General features: G+C 34.0%; 2 protein-coding genes across 2 annotated transcripts; one reads left to right on the top strand and one right to left on the bottom strand.

The window, feature by feature from the left end:
- Nucleotides 1–1,734: 1,734 nt before the first annotated feature.
- LOC125809250 (uncharacterized) lies at nt 1,735–5,309 on the bottom strand. The gene is made up of 7 exons (XM_049488913.1): nt 5,089–5,309; nt 4,946–5,014; nt 4,408–4,527; nt 4,248–4,322; nt 3,404–3,538; nt 3,182–3,323; nt 1,735–2,127 (listed from the first exon to the last, which is right to left on the bottom strand). The coding sequence occupies exons 1-7, from the start codon at nt 5,269–5,271 to the stop codon at nt 1,964–1,966; spliced, it is 888 nt and encodes a 295-aa protein (XP_049344870.1). The 5' UTR covers nt 5,272–5,309; the 3' UTR covers nt 1,735–1,963.
- A 9,191-nt stretch (nt 5,310–14,500) lies between these two features.
- LOC125809255 (uncharacterized) lies at nt 14,501–22,938 on the top strand. Its single transcript, XM_049488921.1, has 5 exons — nt 14,501–14,801; nt 20,309–20,508; nt 21,424–21,525; nt 22,465–22,516; nt 22,593–22,938. The coding sequence occupies exons 1-5, from the start codon at nt 14,711–14,713 to the stop codon at nt 22,703–22,705; spliced, it is 558 nt and encodes a 185-aa protein (XP_049344878.1). The 5' UTR covers nt 14,501–14,710; the 3' UTR covers nt 22,706–22,938.
- The last annotated feature ends 213 nt before the right edge of the window (nt 22,939–23,151 follow it).

Raw genomic sequence — 23,151 nt, 5'->3', positions numbered from 1 at the left:
TAGTGTAATTTTACAAGTTTTGGGAGATTGGTGTACACACAGTCTTATCAAATCTTGTGAATATAGAAAAATTGGTATTTTCAATGGTTCCTTGACTCAAGTAATACAATATAAAAAAACTAGTATAAAAAGGAAATTATTAGTGAAGAAGAAAAAATAATGGGAAAAGGAATAATAGAAACATAAAACTATATGATAACCTAAAAGTACAATATTAATTTTCTTATTGAAAAAGTCGATCCTAATTTCGTTAGTTTTCTTTTTCTAACTTACCATAAATGGTTAATTAAATTGAATGCAGTAGGATTAATAAAAAAAATATTAGTTTCCTTTCTCTAACTTACCATAAACGGCTAATTAATTGAATCATGTTACAAATTGAGATTATAAAATACCCTATATCTATATATATGTGTGCGCTCTTCGTTTTATCATTAGTTGTTAATTTTCTTACTTTTTTAGATACTGTAAAAACAATGGCAACCTTGTACGTTCATCCAGTTTATTGTTAAAATCCATATCTTTTCCCAATTTCAAGAGTTGAATATCGTCCAATTCAATTAACAGAAACTTCAGTGATCAATAGAAAACCTATTTTCATCAGCTGGGTTTTTCCGCCCGAGGAATGTATCAAGATAAATACTGATGGCAGCTTCATGCCTAATTCGGGGTTGGCGGGTCGCACGCGATGACCGGGGAAGGTGGTTGGACGGGTTCTACGGACAGCTTGGCATGAAAGCTCCGTCGAGTCTTACAGCTGAGTTATGGGAAATACACAGAAGGTGTGATTTTGGCAAAGTATAATGATTTGAAGAAGGTTATTATCGAGATTGATTCAAGTGAAGCCCTGAAGTGGCTATGTCTGACGGGTAACGTCTCGAAAAGTCATCCCGACAGCGTTGTTATAGAAGAATGCAAGAGTCTTATATCCGAACTTGGGATTGTACTAATTCATACTTTGAGATAGGGAAATAACTATGCAGATCACCTGGCGACGTTGAGAAGGATACAACAAGAAGAGATGGTAATAATACATCACCCACCACATTCCGTGCAACTTTTGCTTCGTGCGGACATGGATCACGTAGCATATCCTAGGTATCCAAAACATGTATCCTAATGTGGATCGTGAAGTTGTAAATCATTTGTAAAAATTAAAAAGAATGTAATAGCATATTAGCATTGAAATAGAAAAATAAATGTAAAAAGGAGGTTTGACGTCTCGTATTGATTACTACTTGCTTTCCAAAATTCGAGGGACAACTAAACTTTTCAAATTTGTTTGTTTGTTTTTTTTTTCCTTCTAAAAATAGGCAAAAGAAGTAGTCGTTTTAAAGAATTTAAATAATCAAATGTATAATCTCATAATTTTCTCTAGTAAACACCAACATCTAGTGGCAAATGTAGCCGTGAGAACCATAAAAGTCAAGCTAATATAATTTGCAACTTTTATTGTCTTTCATTCACTCACATTTCATGGACAAGGATTCGAACAAGTTCACATAAAATGCAAGGATAATAAAATTCAAAGCTGGAACAATTGTAAGCTTCTTCAAAGCCATATGCAAATCCGTGGTATAAAGACATATCGTTGGATTAAACCAGCAATCGGATGAATAAATTAAATACAATGTCCCCTAGTGATTATTACATATTATGCTTTCCTTGATTGCCAAAGACCTGCTGATATAAGTTGACTAATGATAACAACTTTCAACTTGAAGATGCACAGACTGAGCTGTAACCTCTCCTGCCAAACATTTTTTTCTTCAGTTTTCAGCATCCTTTGCCAACAAATATATACAAGATCTTTTGCCAAACAAATATACATGTCACCATGTCATGATTTCTATACATCATCTCTTCATTCAACCAAATTTAATGAGCTAAACAACACGAACCTAGTTCAGCATTTCATTCAAAATTTCATGTTCCAGAGATAGAAACCTGTTCAGGAATTCGTTCATAACCGGGAATCTAAAGATTGGATTGCAAGCTTGGCTGCTACCAAGGAAATATTATCTTGCACGTATCCAATGGAATCTTCAAGTCTGTCTAGGGTGTCCTTGATGTCCATTGCCCTCAACTTCTTCTTTTGCAGCTTCAGCAGTTCTGACTCAGAGGATCCTAAGGAAAGGGAAAGATAATTGCAAGATTGAAAAATAAGAAACGGACATATTAGATATTCAATTTTCTTTCTCGAACATAGGACTGCTCCAAATGGTTTCCACCATCACAATTCATAACTACATAAGCATGCTACATCTTTCCATTTAGTTAAATACCTATTATTGCAGATCCAATGAGTGTAACTTGCAATATTTGGGACATAAGGATTACCCCTTTTGGTTGAGAAAATCTGATGATGAGCAAGATGTAACACCAAGGATCTAGTTTCTCTTTAGTTCAACATAGAAACAAGAATGGAGAAGATCTGTTTCTTGCTACTAAATAGGGATGTTTCTTGCTACTAAATATAGTTCCTTCGGTTGTCCCTCCTCTCTATGCTATATGAAAGTTGGGATATTTCTTATTTTCTTAAGATATTTCCCCTCTGTTTAGGCAAAGTTGGGATCTATAGGTTTTGATAAACTGAAGCACAAAAGAAAAAAAACAGAAACAAATGAGAGCATTGATGTTCATCTGAATACTCTGGAACTATTATATTACTGTTAGTAGTTGCTCTAACCTGAAATAAACTTATTTGTTCCAGAATATTTAGACAGGGATAAAACTATGCCTCAAACCAGGGGCTATCTATCCTGGATAAGAGGAGAAAGAAGGTAGATAAGAAGAGGCAAAACAATAGTTCAGATTTTGCTTTGCCGAGCTAAATTTGGTCAAAGGTATATAATAATCCAGTCCAACAGGACATTTCAATTCAGTGCAAGTTGTTTCAAGAGTTGGTACAACCTTGAGTTTTGGATGAACAGTAATTACATGTTCACATGTTTATAACTAACAAACCTTAACAGAATTCAGAACGCAGCAACTACTAAAAGTATTGCTGAAGCTAAACAAGCAGATGACAATAATCATGTTCCAAGCCTAGAGTTTCGATATATAGTTATCTATATAGCCAAGCTGGACCTGTAATCGAAACATGCTACCGATCCATTCAGAAGCTGTCAAATGAGGTTTCTACATAATGCATAGATATACTTGGAGACTGAATATTTACCAGAAACAGGTTGAAGTGCTGAAAAGGATACAAGCTCAGCGAGAGGTGGAATGAAGCTGTTGTCACAATCCAGAGCAGGTGTATTCTCAGACCATCTCAAAGAGTTTGCAGTTAAAGTTTGCAACAAAGCTTCCTGAGGAGCCTGAAGAAACATATGCTAATTAAGTGTAATGCTTCCCGAACACGAATAGACTGAACACAGAGAGAAGGCGAAAGGAGAACCTTCAGCTTTATTTCCAAGCTATTCAAACTACGGAGAGCTTCTTTTATCTTCAAGACTTTGGAACTTAGTTCTGTATCACTGTGTGGAATGTTGTCCAGCAATGGTATGACTACACCTGTCAAGTACGGTTCTGCCTACAAATTATGTCAAAGTGAAGACCTGCTTGGATATTCTGATTGTGAGCATAAGAGTTTCTATAGTGCTTAAGTCAATATTCATGGCAAATGATTGCTGACAGAAACAAGAAGTAAGATTTGATACTACTTATAAGCCCTTATGCCATTAAAATAACTTCCTCGGTTGGCATAGCTACCTAGTACTTATAAAAGCTCAAAGACAAAAGCCCCTCTTTTCCCATCAGTAAGCTGAACATAAGGTAAATTGGTCGTTAGCTCACTCCATACCCTACTTTATGACATCTATTATTACCTTTTTATAATCAAACTTTGCTTGAAAGATTTTCTTTCCAGACAACTTTTAGTATTTACACTTATATTGACAAATAGAAAATGTTTTGGGAAGAAAGGGAGCACACATGTAGAGTGCCACGACTATGGTTTCTTAAAATGATACTGCTTAGAACTTAGAAGAAACATACGTCGGACATAACTGGTAATGACTATAGATACTACTTTTAGCTGTAGAAAGTCACTTGTCCAATCCCATTCACAGGTGTTCAAAGTGTTGAATTGTTACAGTCCAGTCCAGTCCAGTACATATAATAGGCAATACAAAAAAGAGTCATTTAGAAGAAACTCATTAGTCCATTTCCTTTGAAGTGGTTAAAGTGATTCTATCTTGTGTCAGCAGCCATATAGGAGAGTTACCATGTCGGGTTCTTACCTGTTGAAATTTCAGAATTTTGACACGGCCTATACCCCTAATAGATACCAATGCACCAATCTCCAATTGCTCAACCTGCCCAACATAGACATAATGAAGATGTCATTTATATGATAGTAATTTTTTCAAATATAGCAACAAAACAAGTAATATAACTCACTTTTTCTATTGCAACCAAGCAACCATATCTGGCAGCAAAAGATGCTTCTCCTGATGTATCATTGATGGCTATAGGATCTAGAACAAAGTGCACAAAGAACTTGTTCTTCTTAAAAAGAGACTGTACAGGAGAAAAAAGAAACTATTGTTAAGGTAGAATGTTTGGATAGTCAATGAGAATTTGGAACAATATGTATTTGACATTATGTAGTGACAACTCTTTCTATGTAAATGCAAAGATAGTTTTTTTTTTTTGGTTTCCAGCCGGTGTTCGGAGCCCAAATTGGAGCTCTGATTAAATTTGAATCGCGCTCTGCAGGGCCCTTTCGAGATTGACGCTCCCAACAAGATTTTCTCCATACCTAGAACTCGAGACCTCTGGTTAAATATGAAGCACTCCCCACCAGTGCACCACAACCCATGTTGGTTAATGCAAAGATAGTTGCTAAAGAAGAAAGTGAGTTATTGGTATATACACAAATTTGAGGGTTAAGTTAGAAATTAGTAAGTTTGTTCATAGAAATGTGTTGATGGTGTACCTCCTCTAAGAGTGCCAAATATCTTGCTTCATACAAATGTAATGTCTTTGTCTCTGAAGGAACTAATACCTGCATAATAAATTACAGTCACTTGAACAACAAAGTGCAAAATCTGACAAAGGAAAGAATGAAGTAAGGTTCACCTGGTCAATAGGGAAAGGGAGAAGCGGAAGCTCTGAGGAAGAAGCACAAGTCACAAAACGCCGACGTTTCTTATGAGAATGAGAGAAGCTAAATAAAATGGGGGTGGAGGTGGAGGGAAGTGATTGTCTTTTACTTGTGCAGAGTGTTGATGGCTGACAAAAGGATAAGCTCACATTCATCATCGCTCCACTCTATTGAAAATGAAGCATCAACAACCGTTATACCTCCTCTCTAATTTGATTTTCTTATATTGTAATTATTTTTTTTATGAAAATTATTATTTTTTATTTCAATAAATAAATCACACTTCACAAACACATTATTGAAATATCCTTTGAAAAATCACACATCTTCGTGTTCCTAATATAAATAAATGTGTGCATTTATAAACTTCTAAATACTACTTTATAAAGATTCATTAGTCAATAATAGTAGAAACACGTTATTTTTTAATAGAGAAAAAATATAAAGTGACACATGAAGTTGTTTCAAATTTTTAAAAAGACCTGAAATTTTTTTTTAAAAAAAAGATACCTTAATTATGCAGACATTCTATTACCTCCTAAACAATTTTGAACTTATATTATTAGATTATTTTTTTATTAGTCCCAGATTTTAAAATATAAGTGTTGCCACACACCAATCATTACGTGATACATATTAATTTAATTTGAAATATAATTTCTTTTTCATTTTAAATTCTACTTCATCTTCCACCCTAACTTTCAAGCTACCCATCCCTTCATTTTCTTTCTTCTTCTTCACCTCCTACCCTTAGTCCCTCACCACCCTCTCCCACCCCACCCCACCCCCATGTCAAGTTGAGTCCCTCCTTCATTTTCTTCTTCTTCTTCAGTCAAATTCTTTTCTTTCACTGTTTTTTTCTTATAAAAAAATCATATTGTTTTCTAGACTTTGTTGAGTTATTGATAATAAAACTAATTATTTTTCTAATACAAATCAAAAAATTGAAGGTATCGTCAATTAATTCATCTCTTTTTCATATAACTTCAAAATTAGAAATTATAATTTTGAAAGAATCAATGAATTTCCCTAAAATTGGAAAAGCTTAATTGAGATTTGGATAAAAAACTAAATGATACCTACTAATCATCTTGAAATCTAATGGGTTTATCAAATTGTTCGAAATGTTAAAAAAAGTATTTAGATATAATTTTAAAATTGAAGAGAGTTAAACTAATAGTAGTAAAGGGAGGTGGAGTTGTGATAAAAAGTGATATTGAAAGTGAGAAGCTTCAATGGAGATGACAATAAATTTTCGAAGAAGAAGGAAGAAAGAAAAAGGAAAAATAATAAGGAAAAAAAGTTAAAATAATAAGAAAATATATTTTATAGAAAAATACTTGTAAAAATAAAACATATTTGTTATTTTAGTTTGTTCACGCTCTCTTTAAGAGAGTGCATACACTCTCTATGTCAGGTGGACAAACAATGATATAATAATATTAGTAAGGGATTGTTTAGGAGGGTAATAGGACACTTGCATAATTAAGGTGTCTTTTTGAAAATTCGGGACAATTTCAGGTATCACGTTATGTCTTTTCTCTTTTTAATATAATTCTTTCACATGGCATGGACAATCTCTTCATGCCAAATATGAGTTTTTTTTAATATAAATTTTAAATTATGAGCAATTTATGGGATAAGTGTAGGATTTATAGAAAGAAATCGACGAATTGTGTACCTTATATTTTGCACCGGAAGTCGATTGCTCCAAAGTCATGCTTTGAATCACTAGGAATCAAAGTTTGATTCACAAACTAAATGTCTATCTTCCGATAGAAAAAGTTATTTTTTGTCTGGTTTGTGTTATCTTTTGTTGTTTTTGTTTTTTACGTTGTCTGTTTCTCACCTTTTTACCAGTAAAGGAATAAATCCTTTTATTAAAAGAGGTTGAAAGTTTTTCAGTTTTTAATAATTGTTCCCCCTTCTTTTTCAAATAAGAGATAAGTAGTTCTTATCACTTATCAGACAACTTCTTGGATCGGGTCGGATCGGATCGGTCCACATGGGCGACCCACGATCCAAAACTTACAATAAGTTTTACATTTAAAAAAAATAAAAAATCATGGTTTTAAATTTCAAAATATTTTTTTGTAAAAGAATTGAAATTTGAATCATGATCCCAAATTGCATGTGTTAAATGTAGGATTGAAATCACGACTTCTTTGTACACATTTGTTCACACTATAAGTTCTTCATCTATACGACAATTAATGATAATTTATAATATGTAAAATTAATTATCAATCATCAATTTATATATACTAGTTTCTCCATGTGTTCATGTAACACCTCGCGAGATTCTACGCTGAAAAATTCAAATCATTTGTCTTAAGTGTATCATCTTGGACCATGTGATTTCCTACTTGATCATGTATGTTAAGGTCTAGTCTTAAGTGTATGAAATGCGTCAGATGTGGTTTAACGTCATAAGGGACCTCTAGCACCGAGTTCAAAGGTTTACAATCGATTAAGTTTTTTCATGAGATCATATAAGGAACAACTTCAAACGATCATATCTCTCTACATATAAAGAGTTAGGTGGCCCATGACCTATTAATTTAAAGGTCTATGAGTCTTCTTTCCAACGACATCAAGATTGTATCAATCCAAATCTAGAATAAAAGGTTATGACTAATTTATCATAGGCACTCTAGTGTGTCAGAGAGTGACGACCCATTAGAATGAGATGTAAAAATTGACTAGTAGGCTTGATTTTTGGGAATTTTGATGGTCTAAGTGATGGTCCATTACTCAGTTGACTGTTCGTCACCCAAACGATGTCTGATTTTGGGTTTTTGTAGGGGGATGTTTTTTTTCTAAAACATTTGGGGAGTTATCTAAATGACCTTAGAATATATTAGGAGGGTTAGACAACCAATTTTTATCGTTCAATACCCTCTTATCCTCTTCCCAAAGTTCATCAGTCTAGAATCTTCAAGAAAACCCGAGGTTCATCATCTCCAAGCTTTGAGTTCAGGGATTCTATTAAGATTTTTCCTTTCAGGTATGTGGGATATGATTAATGGGTATCTTTCCACCCATTGAGTCTCAAAAACAACTTTATTCTTTAGTTAATCAGATTCTGGAGGACCTAGGGTTCATATGAAAAAGCACTAATTACATATTCCTTTAGTTTTTCTTCATAGGTAGCCCATTAATACATGTTTTTACCTAAAATTACCTCATAATAGGAAAAAAATCATGTTTTTGAAACTATGTTACTTAAATTGCATGCTTGATTCAGGATGATAAAATTTGTGATGATTAGTTGTACCTTCAATCTTTCATTTCCACATTATATGATGCTATCAGATAATATGTTTGTTATTTCGATATCAGATTTTAGTATTATTGAGCTATTCACTATTATCAGTATTATGTAGTTCATCTGTATAATTCAGTTGGGAGTATTACTTAGCACTGAGCGGACATAGGGATGAAGGCTCACCCATAAGTTAGGACTGAAACCTTTAGTAGCAATCCCTAAGTCTCAGAACTACGTGACACAATAGGATTATAAGGGTCGATTGTCAGATCAAAACTATCTCATTAGTCTTTTATTGACATTATCTAGGTGGTATCACATTAGCTCAAATCAGCCTTTATGCGCTAGCAACAGAGGCAAATCTAGCACTTCAAGAAACTGGATGCACCATTATAATAACTATAACTTGGCAAGAAAAAGATAAAAAAAATTACATTATCACAAAAAATATCATGTCCTTATAATTGTACTCAGTGAGACTTCATATATTGAAAACAATATATATAACATCATTATTCACATTTGCAAATATATACGCTCTATCTTACAAACTGAACAACCTATAACACCTCATAAATTGAAAAGTTGATTGTAAAGAAAAGTATGTTGGTGCAGGTTTAAACGAGGCCAAGTACGGACCATATAAGGTCCTATGGTTTGTACAAGCCAGTCATGGTTGAGATCCTGAAAATTGAAATTTTGGAAAGTCTCTGATAGAATTCCACGAGACAATAGGATGACTTGTGGATGGTCTACGGGCTTGTAACACTTGGTCGTGAAAGTGATGTTTGGGACTTAGAAGGAATCCTTAACTTAGGATGTACAAGAGGGGTCGACGATTCATGTAAGGGTTGATGGGTCATGGTTCATGGACGTGGTTCAAAGTTCATAATCTTGGTCTTCAGTAACTTGGTCTACGATTGACGAGTACGGCTTGTAGAAACTTGTACGGATCGTACATGTGTTCGTAGGGTCAATTCGACAGTTTTTAATTCAGGGTTATTTGAGTCTTTTCCCACCCTTTTTAATACCTAAATTATGTCATTTCTAGACTATTTCTAAGATGTATAACTGATTTTACTCAAATTTACCATATTCCCTCTCATTCTCTCAAAATCTCCCAAAGCTCTAATGGTCTTCTTCTAAGGTTTTTCTCAAGGTAATTTAGGGTTTCTTCAAGCTTTCAAGTCTCCCATTTCAATCTCAAGACTAGGGTTCATCAAAATACGTGGGAAGTTCATAATGGATCCTTTTCCATCCATTGACTTCCTAAGAAACCCCAATTTCTATGAATTCCAACCCAAATTCTAGGATTTTGCATGATTTCTTATGGGTTCAATTGTTTATGAATAAATTCATTATATTTGATCTTATTATGCATGAATTGATCTAAATTATATATTTTTAACGATTTTCACAGGAACTCATGCTATATGAATACTTTATGATTCTGAATTAAGTTTCAAAGATATTCATGCACTATGAATTGAGGAATTTATGTATCAAGAATACTTTCAGATAAAGTGTCGACATGTTTTATGAAAAGGTTACTTCCAATTGAAGTATTCTTATTATGAAAAGATAATCATGATTTAGATGCTTTAGATAAGTGCCTTTATGAGTATGTTATGAAATCATAATTTTGAAAGGAGCTATTGTATGATATGAAATTTATGATTTAATTAGTTATACTGTATTTTTACCATTTTAAGTGTTATGATAATGATATGATTATGCCTATTTTCGTTGGGAGTTTATTTACCTAAAATTACCTCAGAATAGGGAAAATCCTTGTCTTTGAAACTGTGTTACTTAAATTGCATGCTTTATTCAGAATGATAGAATTTGTGATGATCAATTGTACCTTCAATCTTCCAGTTCCACATGTAGATGATGCTTTAAGATAAAATGTTTATTATTTCAGTATCAGATTTCAGTATTATTGAGCTATCCAATATTATCAATATTATGTAGTTTATCTGTATAATTCAGTTTGGAGTAATACTTAGCATCAAGCGGACATAGGAATGAAGGCTCACCCATAAGTTCGAACTAAGACCTTTAGTAAAAATTCCTAAGTCTCAAACTACGTGCTACGTAGGATTATAAGGACCATCCATTAGACCAAGACTGACTCCTTAGCCTTTTATTGACATTAGCTAAATAGTACCACATTTGCTTAGATTAGCCTTTATGCGTTAGCAATAGAGGCAAAATCAGAATTTTAAGAAAATAGACGCACCATTTCTTTAAAGATAAGATTTAAAGAATTACAATAACAATAATTTGGCAAGAAAAAGATAAAAAAAATTACATTATCACAAAAAATATCATCTGTTTATAATTGTACTCGGTGAGACTTTATATTTTGAAAACAATCTATAGTATCATCACTTATATTTGTAAATATCTTACAAACTAAACAACTTGTAACACCTCAGAAATTGGAAAGTTAAGTGTAGAAAAGTGTGTTGGTGCAGGTTTAAATGTAACACCCCGGATTTAAAACGAGGCAAAGTAGCAATTTTTGGAAATTTCATCCACAAGGACCCAACCACAGGTTATGGGTCGAACCAAGAGCCGTAGGTGGGGACGTGGAGAGGGCAACCAAAGATTTTGTCTAGGCATGAACCACAGAGAGACCTAAAGACCGTAGGTGGGTCCACGCCCCATGGTCCCAACAACCGTCAATTGGACGAAAGTCTCTGACCACGAACGATGACTGCCAAGATGGATCGTAGGTCCATCCACGGTTTGTCAGTCGTGGTCTCGTGGGTCAGGCCTGGACGATTATTTTTAGGGGCATATGGATCTTTTCCAGTTTTAATTAAATCAATATGGTGTCGTTTTTCCTAAGTCTAGACCACCTATATAAGTATTTTTAACCCCCAAAACCCCTCATTCAAGTCATTCTCTTAATTCCCAAAAGAAAACCCAAAACTCCTCTAAAAAAATCTCTTTCTAGAAGTTGGAAGAAAAAGGAAGAAATTGGAGCTAGGTCAAGATCAAGTCTCTCAATCTTCAAAATTTTGTGGGCTTTGTGACTAATGTATGATGTCTTTTCATCCATTAGATCCTTTCTCCCATGGAGTCCCCTAGAATTCCACAATTTGAAGAAGAAATTTCCCAAATTCTAGTTAGGGTTTCTTCCAATGTTGTGGGTTATGATGAATGTTGATCCAATTGAGTGGATTATGATTGTTTATGATTGAATTGATAGAATTGCATGTATTTAGGATGAAATTACATGTACCCATGCCTATCCTATGGTTTTAGGGTAGAGTTGATATGATTTGGGTTGATGCCATGAAAGGAAACTTTGTGGGTTAGATATCTCCTTATTGGATTGATGAAGTATGATTAGAATTGCTTGGGATTAAAGCATCTATGATGCATATGATGTTAATTGCTTGAGAGTAAAGCATAGATAATGATCCTGAGACGTAGTGCTTTGAGAGTAAAGCCTAGACTATGAATTGTTGATTGTTAATGTTATGATGTGGAATGGATACTTCCCATAATGAATTAATAAACATGTTTGAATGAATGTGGAAGGTTTACTCACATGAATGATTCTAGGTTGAAAGGATTGCTCACCTAAAATGAATCTACACTAAAAGCTTATGTAATTGATAAGGCTAGAGGCGATTACCCTTGTCCTCCATATGTAAGGATATGAGGTGACTCCCATACTACTTAAAATTGAACAAAAGGTGAGTCCTTATGTTCTTACTATGATGAATGGACACGGAGGTGAGTACCCATGCTCCTTATGAAATGATGTGGAGGCGAGTACTTGTGTCATATGATGTGCTTGTAGAGGCTAGTACTTGCAATCTTAAAGTAAGGCAAGAGGCAAATACCCATTAGCCTTTATAAGCTAGGCATTGAGGCGAATCCCCATGTATTTAAAAGTAAGTATGAATAATGTAATTATGTTATGAAAATGATTTGTTTGGAGTGTTGCTAGATATACCTTCCATAATGCAAGCTTGATTAGAGGCGGATGACCTATGTCTTGGTTAAGGATAAGTGAGGTTACTTAAAGAAGTATTCCTCTTTCATTATGATGCTTATTATGTCTTGATTATGCTTATGCCTTATGTCTTATGTTAGATGGTTTGAGACAATGTTGTTAGACTTTCGCTCGTTTATGAAAGACTTTGATTGTATTGAAAGGTTTTAAATTTTCGCCCATTTCTATCACTTTATGTTATGATATGCTAATTGTTTTGTATGAGGCCTCTCGGGGTCTTATACACCTTGTACATCTAGAGGGTACCCCTGGATCGTGACATTAAACGAGGCCAAGTATAGACCGCACAAGGTCCTATGATCCGTACAAGGCAGTCGAGGTCCTGGAAGTTGAAATTTTGGCAAGTCTCTAACAGGATCAATCATTGAAAAGTAAAATCGAAGCCTGACTTTTTTTTATTTTCTTTAGTTAAGTGTGACTTGATGGCGTTAGTATGTGACTTAATTGCACCTTTTTTCATACGTTGAAAATAGTTGATTTTGCCATATTTATTGCAAAAGATAAAGATCAAATATTTATTCGCCATCATAGTGAAATTTATTTGAATGGATTGATATCGACATGTATGCGTTTTCTTCAAACTCTGCCTGCAAAATTAGTAGAAACATTTAACGCATTACCATTAGCAACACATAATCTAATTTGTCTCCAAATACGATCAATGATACTTCTTGTTGTGTTGAACAAAACAATTGCTTACTTTATAAAACTATGTTTAATTTTCCATCATTACTTTCAAAAGTCGCTCCGCAATTGCTTGACGCTCTTTCAAATTGAATTGTTTCGTTATGGCAATCAAGTCTTTTGAAAATACAATACTCATTTTAGTATATATATTTTTAAAATCACTGATTCAGTACAGAAAAATGTGAAAGGAGGAATTGAAAGATTAAAAAGGAGGTATCTCTTCTTATATGCAGTCAATTACCCAAGATTTTAAAATTTGGGAAAAAAATGCCGCTTCAAAGAAAAAAATTTGAGTTTTATCCCACAATTTTTTGACAGATGTTTGAAGCTTTCAATTTCTCGAAACTATAATTAAAACAAAAAAATAAGAACTACTTTTACCTGCAACAACAAAAATTCCATCATTTTGGAGTTTATCTTCTTCATTCAAAGACTAAGAGAGAGAGAGAGAGAGTAGAGAATGCGTGTAAAAAGAAGTGAGAGAAATGAGTATATTAAACTCTTTGCTTTACATTAATGACTAATTTGAACAACTTATTAAGAGAGAAAAGTCATAAACTTTTCTATTCCATATCAAAAGTACTACTCCCTCCGTCCACTTTTATTTGTCATGTTGCGCTTTTCGAAAGTCAATTTTACTAATTTTTAAAGTAAATTAGGTTACATTAATTCAATATTTAAAAAAAAAAAAGATATTCAAAAGTTATACGAAAAGTACTATAAATTGCAATTTTTTGCATATCAATATGATGAAAAAATACATCGTAAAATATTGGTCAAAGTTCTTATAATTCGACTCTAAAAAAGGAAACCATGACAATTAAAAGTGGATGGAGGGAATATTATTTTTTATTTAACAATTTAGACTTCTTAATAAGGATACTTTTGGAATATTTCAAAATCTTTCCATGTGTAACTAGTCAACCTCTAACTTAACTCTTGAATCTGCGAAATCGCTTCACTTCAAAGTAAAAGTTTGTGGTAACGGTGGACTGATAGATAAAACAGCTATTAAAGCTATGCTTGTCAATTGAGTAGGTGATTTCTTAAACTCCGTGGTAAGTCAAAATAACTCATATAATGATGAAATGAGCAATGGTTTTTGATGTGTATTGACACATGACAATCATGTGATGCTGATGGGACAATGATACGATGCCTGTGTAATGCATTTTTATTATGATATTGGTATTAAAATGTTAGGGACATAGTGATATTTATTTTCGTCAAATAAAAATAAGAGGATAAATACTAAATAATATTCGTAAAGTTAAAATGTTAAAGTAACTATCAAGTTTGTGAGTGATTTTTTGTATTTTCTTCTTAAAATATGAATTCGTTTGTTGATTAATATAAATAGAGGTAGGAGGATGTGGTTTAAGCTAAAAACGAAAGGGCGCTAATTATATTTTGTAAAAAGATGAGGGGTACATCCGATTAGAAGTTTCTGTTCGGACTTGAATCAATTCTTACCTGTTAAGAAAAAAATAGGCACAGAAGAGCTTTTGCAAGTCTCAAAGTGGATCCATTGAAATTCTTTGATTCAACAAAATACTCATAAAAGAAAGAAAGAGGAAGGGAAAACCCAGTGATTGTATGAAAAAAAATGGATGGACCTCCGGAGAATGATGTTTGTTCTATCTGCCATGGCCCTTTCCATGTCCCTTGTCAAGCTAATTGTTCCCATTGGTTTTGCGGTGAGCTTCTATCTCTTTTATTATTAATTCGTTGTTTATTAGTACTTGCTATTGTGTAGCCGAAATTAGAGTTGAAGAATTCTTTTTCTTGTCTAGAAATGGAGAAACTTGACAAATTGAGTGTGACATTAAGAATTTCTTGTAATTGTGTCATGGAAAAGTAACAAATTTTTATTGTGGGTTTTGATTGAAAAATTCATTTTCAATTTGAAATATATGTATCTGAAGATCTTTTTTCTTGATTTGTGAGAAAGTGGGAGTAATCTACTTGCTTATATTGGGAAATTCACATAGCTGTATTGGGTTTTTATCTGGGTGTGTATTTGATATTTGACAAAAAAATTTAGGTCATCTCAACTCATAAATGGATATAAATGTATACCTAGTGCTTAAAGCAAGTTGCGTATGCAGGGGAGTGTCTTGTTTTTTGCTAGTGTACCCATACTTGCTAAAAGACAGAGAGTTTGGAATACATATTAAGTAAATGAATGAGTTGTGTGTATCAAGAAGAAGCTAACCTAGAGTTGTTGGATGAATAATTGTTTGGTTATGATATGGTGCTGAAACCATGGTTTACTCTGCACACTACTAAATGGGGCATCAGATCTACTCTGAGTAGTCTTCCCTCCCTCCTATTAGTGCTTTTCCTTGTGTGTCATGTCCTCCTCTAAGCAGTTTCATTTGACACATGCATGTCTAACAGAAGTATGCTTTTCAAGATCTTCCAAGATACTTTGGTTACTCGCTAAGAATGTAACATATCCATGTCAGATGCATCAGAGTGTCCTATTTCCACGAGTCTTCCAAGTAACACACTGGCTTGTAATTTTGAACATAGAGGTTTCTTGAGTGGAATGCCATCTTAACATAAGCAAGGTACCAATCCGTGCATGCTGAGGTCATATAACGGTAAAAGATAGGTTTCGAATTGATGGGTTTGAATAAGTCTGTCCAATAATCTGGATTGAGGAGAAAGCATATTAAGAAGTTTTTTGCCTCGAAAAGGAGGGAGGAAAGGACGACTGATTGAAACTACTGAGGTAGCTCATAACAAATATTTTGTAAAGAAATTTGATCTGCAGAAAAGGACAGGTAGATAGAAGACCAGAATCATGATCTTTTTCTTCCTTTTCAAGTTCATGTACTTGAAAAGGAACTTATCAAAAAACGTTCAGGTACTTACATAATAACATTGCACATGTAAGTATAGGTGTCTCTCAATTGTAATTTGCTTTTGTACATGTTTCAGAGATGAGCATAGGTGTCTAGCTTTTCCTCTAGATTATATTTCTTTCTCTTGATGTACTGGGAGGTAAGGTATGGTCCCCCAGGGGCGTATCTAGAGGGGGTGCCGTGGGTTCACGTGAACCCATGCTCCCCTCTCTAGATCATATATAGTAGTGTTATATTTTTTATAAAATATTTAAATATAGATGTGTGAACCCACATTCAAAGTATCATATAATAATACGATGATGATTGGGTGCACCCCTCTAAGTGAGGATAGAAATTTAAATCTTATATCTATCTTGTCTTTTACTAACACCTCTCTAAGTGGTTATTGGTTACACTTTTGGCGTTTTAACTAATTATTCTTTTGTTTTTTTCCTTTAATCTTTCAAAATTTTCATGTGTGTTACATTGAAATTTCCTAAAATAATTAGCACTGTAAATTTTTTATATAATTAAATCAAATGTGTATATTAAAATTTAAAACTAGTAGCATTATATGTTTTGGACCTATAATTTTAAAATTTAATGATTCATATTAAAAACCTAAAAGTCAAACCGATCAAATTTATATTTAAGATACATTTTTTTGTAATTGTGCACCCATCTTGCGGAAATCCTAGATACACCTCTGGACTCCCCCCTCCTCTTGGTTTTCTGAAGTGAAGTGAAATAAAATGCCCAAACAAGCTCTTTTGAGGGCTGATTGTTATGAATCTTTCTGGAAGATTGATTCACAGGGCAATACATAAATCAGCTCGTTAAAGGGAGGCTGAAACCTTAGAGTTCATTAAAAGAGAGAACTTCGATCTCTTCAGCTCTTCAAAGGGAGATTGAAACCTTAGAGTTCAATGGAAGAGAGAACTCTAATCTCTTGCTTTTTGCTGAAAAATGACTAACTGATTTATTCATCAAAAGCCCCTTTAAAAGGAGTCATATTACATCAATAGGAAGTCTAATTCTTATGAAAGTAGGAGACCTAAATCCTATTCTGAACTAATAACTATAGCTTAACCTAATCCTTATGAAAGTATAAAACATAAATCCTATTCTAGAATAATAAATAAAGCTTCTAAAATATAACTAAGTACTTAATTTAATGGCTTCCAACGCATCCCTAACACTGATTTACAACCAAAAAAAACCACTTAATCAGTATGTCTCAAGTCACAGATGCCAATGATTACAAGCTACCTCAAACTATCTCATTCACCATGGGGACCTAGTGACCAACTATCATCTAATGTCAGCCGAACTAATACCTTTAGATGCACAATTGTGGAGATAGGATATTTTGAGCCTTCACTGAAAATGGTGTGCAAGAAACAAATAAAAGCTTTGGTGTTATTAAAGCTAAGCTCCCTGCATCATGTCTCCTATCCCTGTGTTGCTTGAACCATTCAAAATCCCTGCCGCACCCGTGCCAATCTAGCACGATTTGGGTGTGAGATGTGGTCAATTTACTTAGGGTGCTTTAACTTAATCTATGACCAACAAGTATAGATTAATTGGGTATTCTGTTTGATTTCTTGGTTTATGTTATATATATATACTCCAATTAGTTTTACAAAGTATGAGACATTTTGCTATTACATTTATCTTATCAATACAATTTTAGGTGTTTATAAGGAATTACATTTCATTATTATATTTATACTGCAATAACTTTAATTGATTGAAATATATACGTGTCTATATTGTAATACGTTCATTATCCGTAGCCCGACACCCATGTCGGCACTCAAATCCATACCCTAAATCCTAAAATTTATGCAATGTAATAATCCGACCTCTAGTCTGAGAAACATGGGTCAATCCTTGTCTGATAGATGTGAAATTAAAGCACTGTGTGCACCTACAGTAGATGCATTTTTCTGTAAGTTTATGCTTTAGTTTTGTTAGGAAATCACCTATTGCTTATAAGGTTTCCATGTATACAACCACAGAGAACGTGTATGCATTTAGTCTATGTTTTTATAGCTTCCTTCTTGGAATGAAAGAGTGGCAACAAGATCCTGTATTACCTGCTGCCTAGAATGTGGATGATTGACATATCTTTGAGTATGATCAGTTGGTGCAGACCTCTTTAATAATTTCAGTGAGAAACTTTTTCCTATTGAGTGAAACGTTATTTAATTTAAAGATATAGGAGGAGGAGGATAGAGTTGTCAAAATATTCATTATCTACAGAAAACTGTCTTGACATTGTTACTTGCATCTCGGATAAATATGACATGAAGCATCTGTCCTTCAAAATTGAGCTCATAAAAGTGTGCAAAGTTATGCAGTAAAACTTTTGACTGTTTATCCTGTCTGAAATAAAAAAAATCTTGTCAGTGTCCTTACCTTATTCCAGTGATTTTTATAGGAAGGAGGTCAAAAAAATAACGGGATATTATTTTGGCACATTTCTGCTTATTGAGTACCTGTTTGTCCATGGATAGTTTTCTTTCATTAAGGAAAACTGTGTGGACATAGAACTGTTACAATTTTTTGGAATTCAATTTGAAGTTAAAATCTGGAATCCTAAAAACTCTAAAATGTTGTTTTCACAATTTTCACTCCAAGTCAAGTTTAAAAACAACTCCTATCTGTGTTCATGTAAAATATAACTCCAATTTCGAAATACTATTTTCAACTTGAAAACAATACTACTTTTTTCCAGATATCACAATTCTTATGTCCAAACGCCACTAAATAATAACCAAGTTAGAAAATCTTGCCAGTAGCACAGTATATTTCTTGCTGGTGACTTAAGTGGGTTATAAAGTAGAAAGAGAATTAGAATGTTGAAGTTGTAGCACATTTCATGGATTAATCGGATTGTAGTAAAATCTAGATTCTTGGGTTGCGCTATGTCAGTGTAGATTGGAAAGGGCATGTGATTAGGGGATATTTCTGCTTTATGCAGTTACAAAAACACTAAATGCATTAAACTGTCTTATCCTACTTAAAAGATGATAAACTGAAGTAATGCATGGGTCATGAAAGAGAAACTCTCCCCTTCTCCCTAAATTTTGAGACTTGATTAGGGATACAAGTGTCAAAATTTACCAATCTTTGAATTTCAGTTTTTAAATATCATCAGTTTTGAGCGAAATTCTTAGATTTAAATCCAGCCATTACTTGAGAAAACCGTGGTGAAAGTAAAATGTCTAGATTTTATAAATTAGCAATCTGGTCAAGTTTCCTGGATTGAGGGAATAGCTGTTAGTTGCCAGCATTTTGAACATTATTTACTATAATCAGAATTCTAAGACGTGGAGTAGGAAAGCCAATTGGCTATTTTAGAAGGATAGTAGATGACTAGAACTACAAATCTTTGTTTTTAGTGCTGTAACTGCATGGAGTGTTGCTGCTTCCAAACTTAATATTTGAAATTGTGGGCTTTCTTCTCTAATGCATCTCCTATAACTACCCCTTAAAATACTTCAACCTATAAATGATTATCAAGTTTCTAAATTTTACCCAATTATAGCTTGTGCCTTAACCTGAAATGGTTTGACACTGTTTTTGGCTTTTTCCTCAACTTCTCTTCCTTTGATTTTGTTTTGTCAAGAGTTAAACTCTAGTCGAAGAGTATGTTTTGTAAACCTATATTTACGTCTATTGAGGACCTTACAGATTTCTGAATTTCTTTTAATCAAGTAATACAATTTTATTTATGAAAGGTAGAACACGGATGGACCTTAGGGATTGCTGAAGTCCAGTAGCCAATAAGAGTTTGTAAAGAATTAGGGGATGTGTGAAGTTGATCTGGCATTCTGAGGTCTCTTGTAATCAATATTCTCCTTGTAAAAAAGAGGAAAGGAATAGGTAATGTTTCCTTATTGGTGCGTTATTGAATCAACAAGCTAGTCTTAATAAAACTATATTTAGCTTGGAATGGTATTTTCTAGTCTTTTTTTTACCCTTTCCTAGGAGCTCCCATCTTTTTGCTCCCTTGGTGACTCGAATTCACAACCTTAGGGTTGGAAGTGAGGGGTGGTTACCATCCGAGCAACTCCCTCTTGTCGGTATTTTCTAGTCTATGATCATTGATCAGGATGTCAAGTAATTGGACTAATGATACTTTGCCTAAAGGACTTTTGTGCAAACTAAAATGTTAAAAACAAACTTAATTAAGAATGCTGAGAATTGAAAGCATACTAGTGTTGAGTAAACGTTTTCAGTGGGGAATGTGCTAGCATGTTCAGTCTAGCAATAGAGATTGCAACTCTCCATCACAGATATTGAGTATATGTATTGAAATTCTACCTTGGCTTCCTCCTTTCTAGCTAGCTGTATTCTACAAGTTTGGGATCATGGATCAGCCCTTCAAGCATGTAAATGTCCATTATGCCGTCGTCCGATTACCTTGTTGGTTCCTAGTGAGTCTGCATCAAGGTTGCATCAAGATCCTGAAGTTCCTGAGGTGTTACGGAGAGTTGAGCAATATAACCGCCATTTTGGTCAACATGCCAATGGCCTTCTCCAGGTATTTCGTTTGTTACCTATGCATATCTTTCCTCTGACATGATTCACTGCTACACTCTTTATCAGCAAGTACTGTTCTATTTAGGAACTTTTCCATTCTCTTTTTGTTCATTTTTCATTTTTGGCAGGGGATAGGGATGAATCTTTTTTTTTTTCTCTCCTTGGTTTACTGCAGCCATGAAACTGTACCTAAAATTATTGGTTGATTCTTGAACAGGTAGAAGTTGAAATTTTAGGAGTACTTAGTTGGAAACTGGTTTTCGGTGTGAGTTTGTGTAGGATCATTGTACCAGACTACTAGTATAACTATACCCGGGCTAATAATTTATTTATATTCTGCTCCAGCTCTGCATTTATGTATGCAAAGGTCTATCAACAAATTTGCAGTGCTATGTGCTTAAAGAACAGTCATTTTTTGTCTCCTTCGGTGAATAATGCTCTGGTAACTGCAGAGCTCAGACTTGCAGTGCTATATGTTTAAAGCTATGTGCTTACATATGTGGGCTTGTTACCCAAGCAGGGGCAGTAAAGTAATCGGATAATGCCCTGGTCTCTATTCTCATCCTTACAGGAACCAACAGAGGAGATCTAAGGAGCACTAATTTTTCAATTTGGTTGGAGTTAGTTACAGAATTAGGGTCCATTAAGATTCTAATTTTATGCTCTGTACAACTTTCCTGAAATATGTGGTATATATAAGGAAGAGAAACATGCTCCATTAAGGGGTCTTATATTTTCTAGCACTTCTTTTCACCCCATGTATAACTTGCCTGGAATATGTTGTGACTATAGCCCATGTAGTTTGCCTTTCTGTTAAGAATTAAAATTCATTAGTCCTTGTGTATTTATTAGCACGTCAACTGACTACAAATGTTGTATTCAGTTGAAAGATAATATATGATCTTTGTTTTGACAGAGAATGCAAGATCTTCCATTTCTCCTCCGAAGATTACTGCGAGATATGACAGATCCTCAAAGATCTCTTCCGTTTGTCATGAGGGCGCGTATCTATTTGGCAGTAAGTACCCAATTATGCACCATCTATTGGATCACCATTCGAGTTCTCTTCTCTGTTACTTCTCTATTTTTAGTTTCTTTTTCTACAGAGGTAGCTGATCTATCCATGTAGAGCAGTTCCGTTCGATCTCAATTTTATTTTCTAACCCAAACTTTCCGATCTTCTCAGTTAACAGAAGGATCGATATATGCTTTCTTTGCGTAAATTTTTATTATTTTTGTCGTGATCTAAGATATAGCAAGGCACTATATATGTACCTTATCATTTGCAGTGTGCCAATAGATTTACACTGGGGTGTGGGAGGAGGGTAATCTGTTAGCTTTCCCGCAAGCACATCTGACAGAGAGTTGGTTGTGAACATCTCTGTTGTCTGCATGCTGCATCACTACAGAATGATGATGATGTTAGATACTAGTTGAAAACATTCGGGGAGTTGTGTGATAAAATTAGATGTGCAAGCCATGAGGTATATGTGATTTCAGTTGTCTATTTCACTCATGTAAAATGCATTAAACTTCGTAGATGCATGATGTGTAATAGGTATCTGAAGGTGACAGATTTGGTTTACATAAGGTTCTGAAAGCTGGCAGATTACTGATGTATCTTGATGACAAAATTCATAAATTGCCACTTCATTAAATACTAGACAGTTGTACTGTTTGAAGTTTACGTGGACCATTCTCCTTAGGAGTCGACAGTTGTTTCGTTCTTATGAAATTAGGTCCCCTTATCCTGTATCCTCCTCCGAGTGTTAGACTAGAATGGAATTCTTATATAGTAGTCAGTTTGAATTGAATTCTCCTAAGCAACTTGGCACAGTTAGAACTTCTAATTGGGGTTAAGTGCATGAATTCAATCTAACCCTATACTGAGGGATGGAAGTGTAAACATTCAGCATTTCCCGACTCTATTTTTTACATGGATCTATTTAATTTTCAGGTGTTTATAAGTGGTATATACGTCCTTAGCCCCGTGGATCTTATCCCAGAAGGTAATGGTTGAATATTCTCTCTGAAAATGTCTATCATATTGTTCAGTTTATGACTACTCTTCTTCTCTTTTTGCAGGGTTTTTGGGTATAATAGGTTTACTAGATGATCTGATTATCATGTTCATCTGTTTCCTTCATGTTGCTGCTCTGTATAGATCAGTTCTTCTGTTTCGGCATGGAGGTTCTTAAATGCTTGCATCACATGACAATTGCAACAAAGTGAAGAAGAGATGACAAACATTTTCTTGTTTCGTATTCAATCAGTGTTCAATGGCTTTTTGTTGGAAAATCTGTACTTTTACATGATTTAGCTTAGTGTACTTGTACAATTGCAAATATAACTCGGTGTAGAGTTACAGTCGATGACACTGTGTCATACTTGGAGCATTGTATTTCTGTCATCGATGAGCTTCTTCCCCCTCCTGTCTCCTTATTTCTTTATTCGTTTTCATTTCTTTCGTATATTTTTTGTCGCTTGCTTCCTGTACTGTTCAACAGGATATGTTATATCACATGTAGGATTAACTACATCATAAGAGAATAGAAATGCTGCAGATATTAGTAATTGGAAATTTTCTATTTGGAGATGAAAATAGATTTGTGTTTTCCCAAATAATTGTGCAAAACCGTTTGTT

This window comes from Solanum verrucosum, unplaced genomic scaffold (assembly GCF_900185275.1).
Source record: "Solanum verrucosum unplaced genomic scaffold, falcon-dt-bn FXZP01000062.1, whole genome shotgun sequence".
NCBI lineage: Eukaryota > Viridiplantae > Streptophyta > Magnoliopsida > Solanales > Solanaceae > Solanum > Solanum verrucosum.
This window is presented reverse-complemented; position numbering and strand designations above follow the sequence as displayed.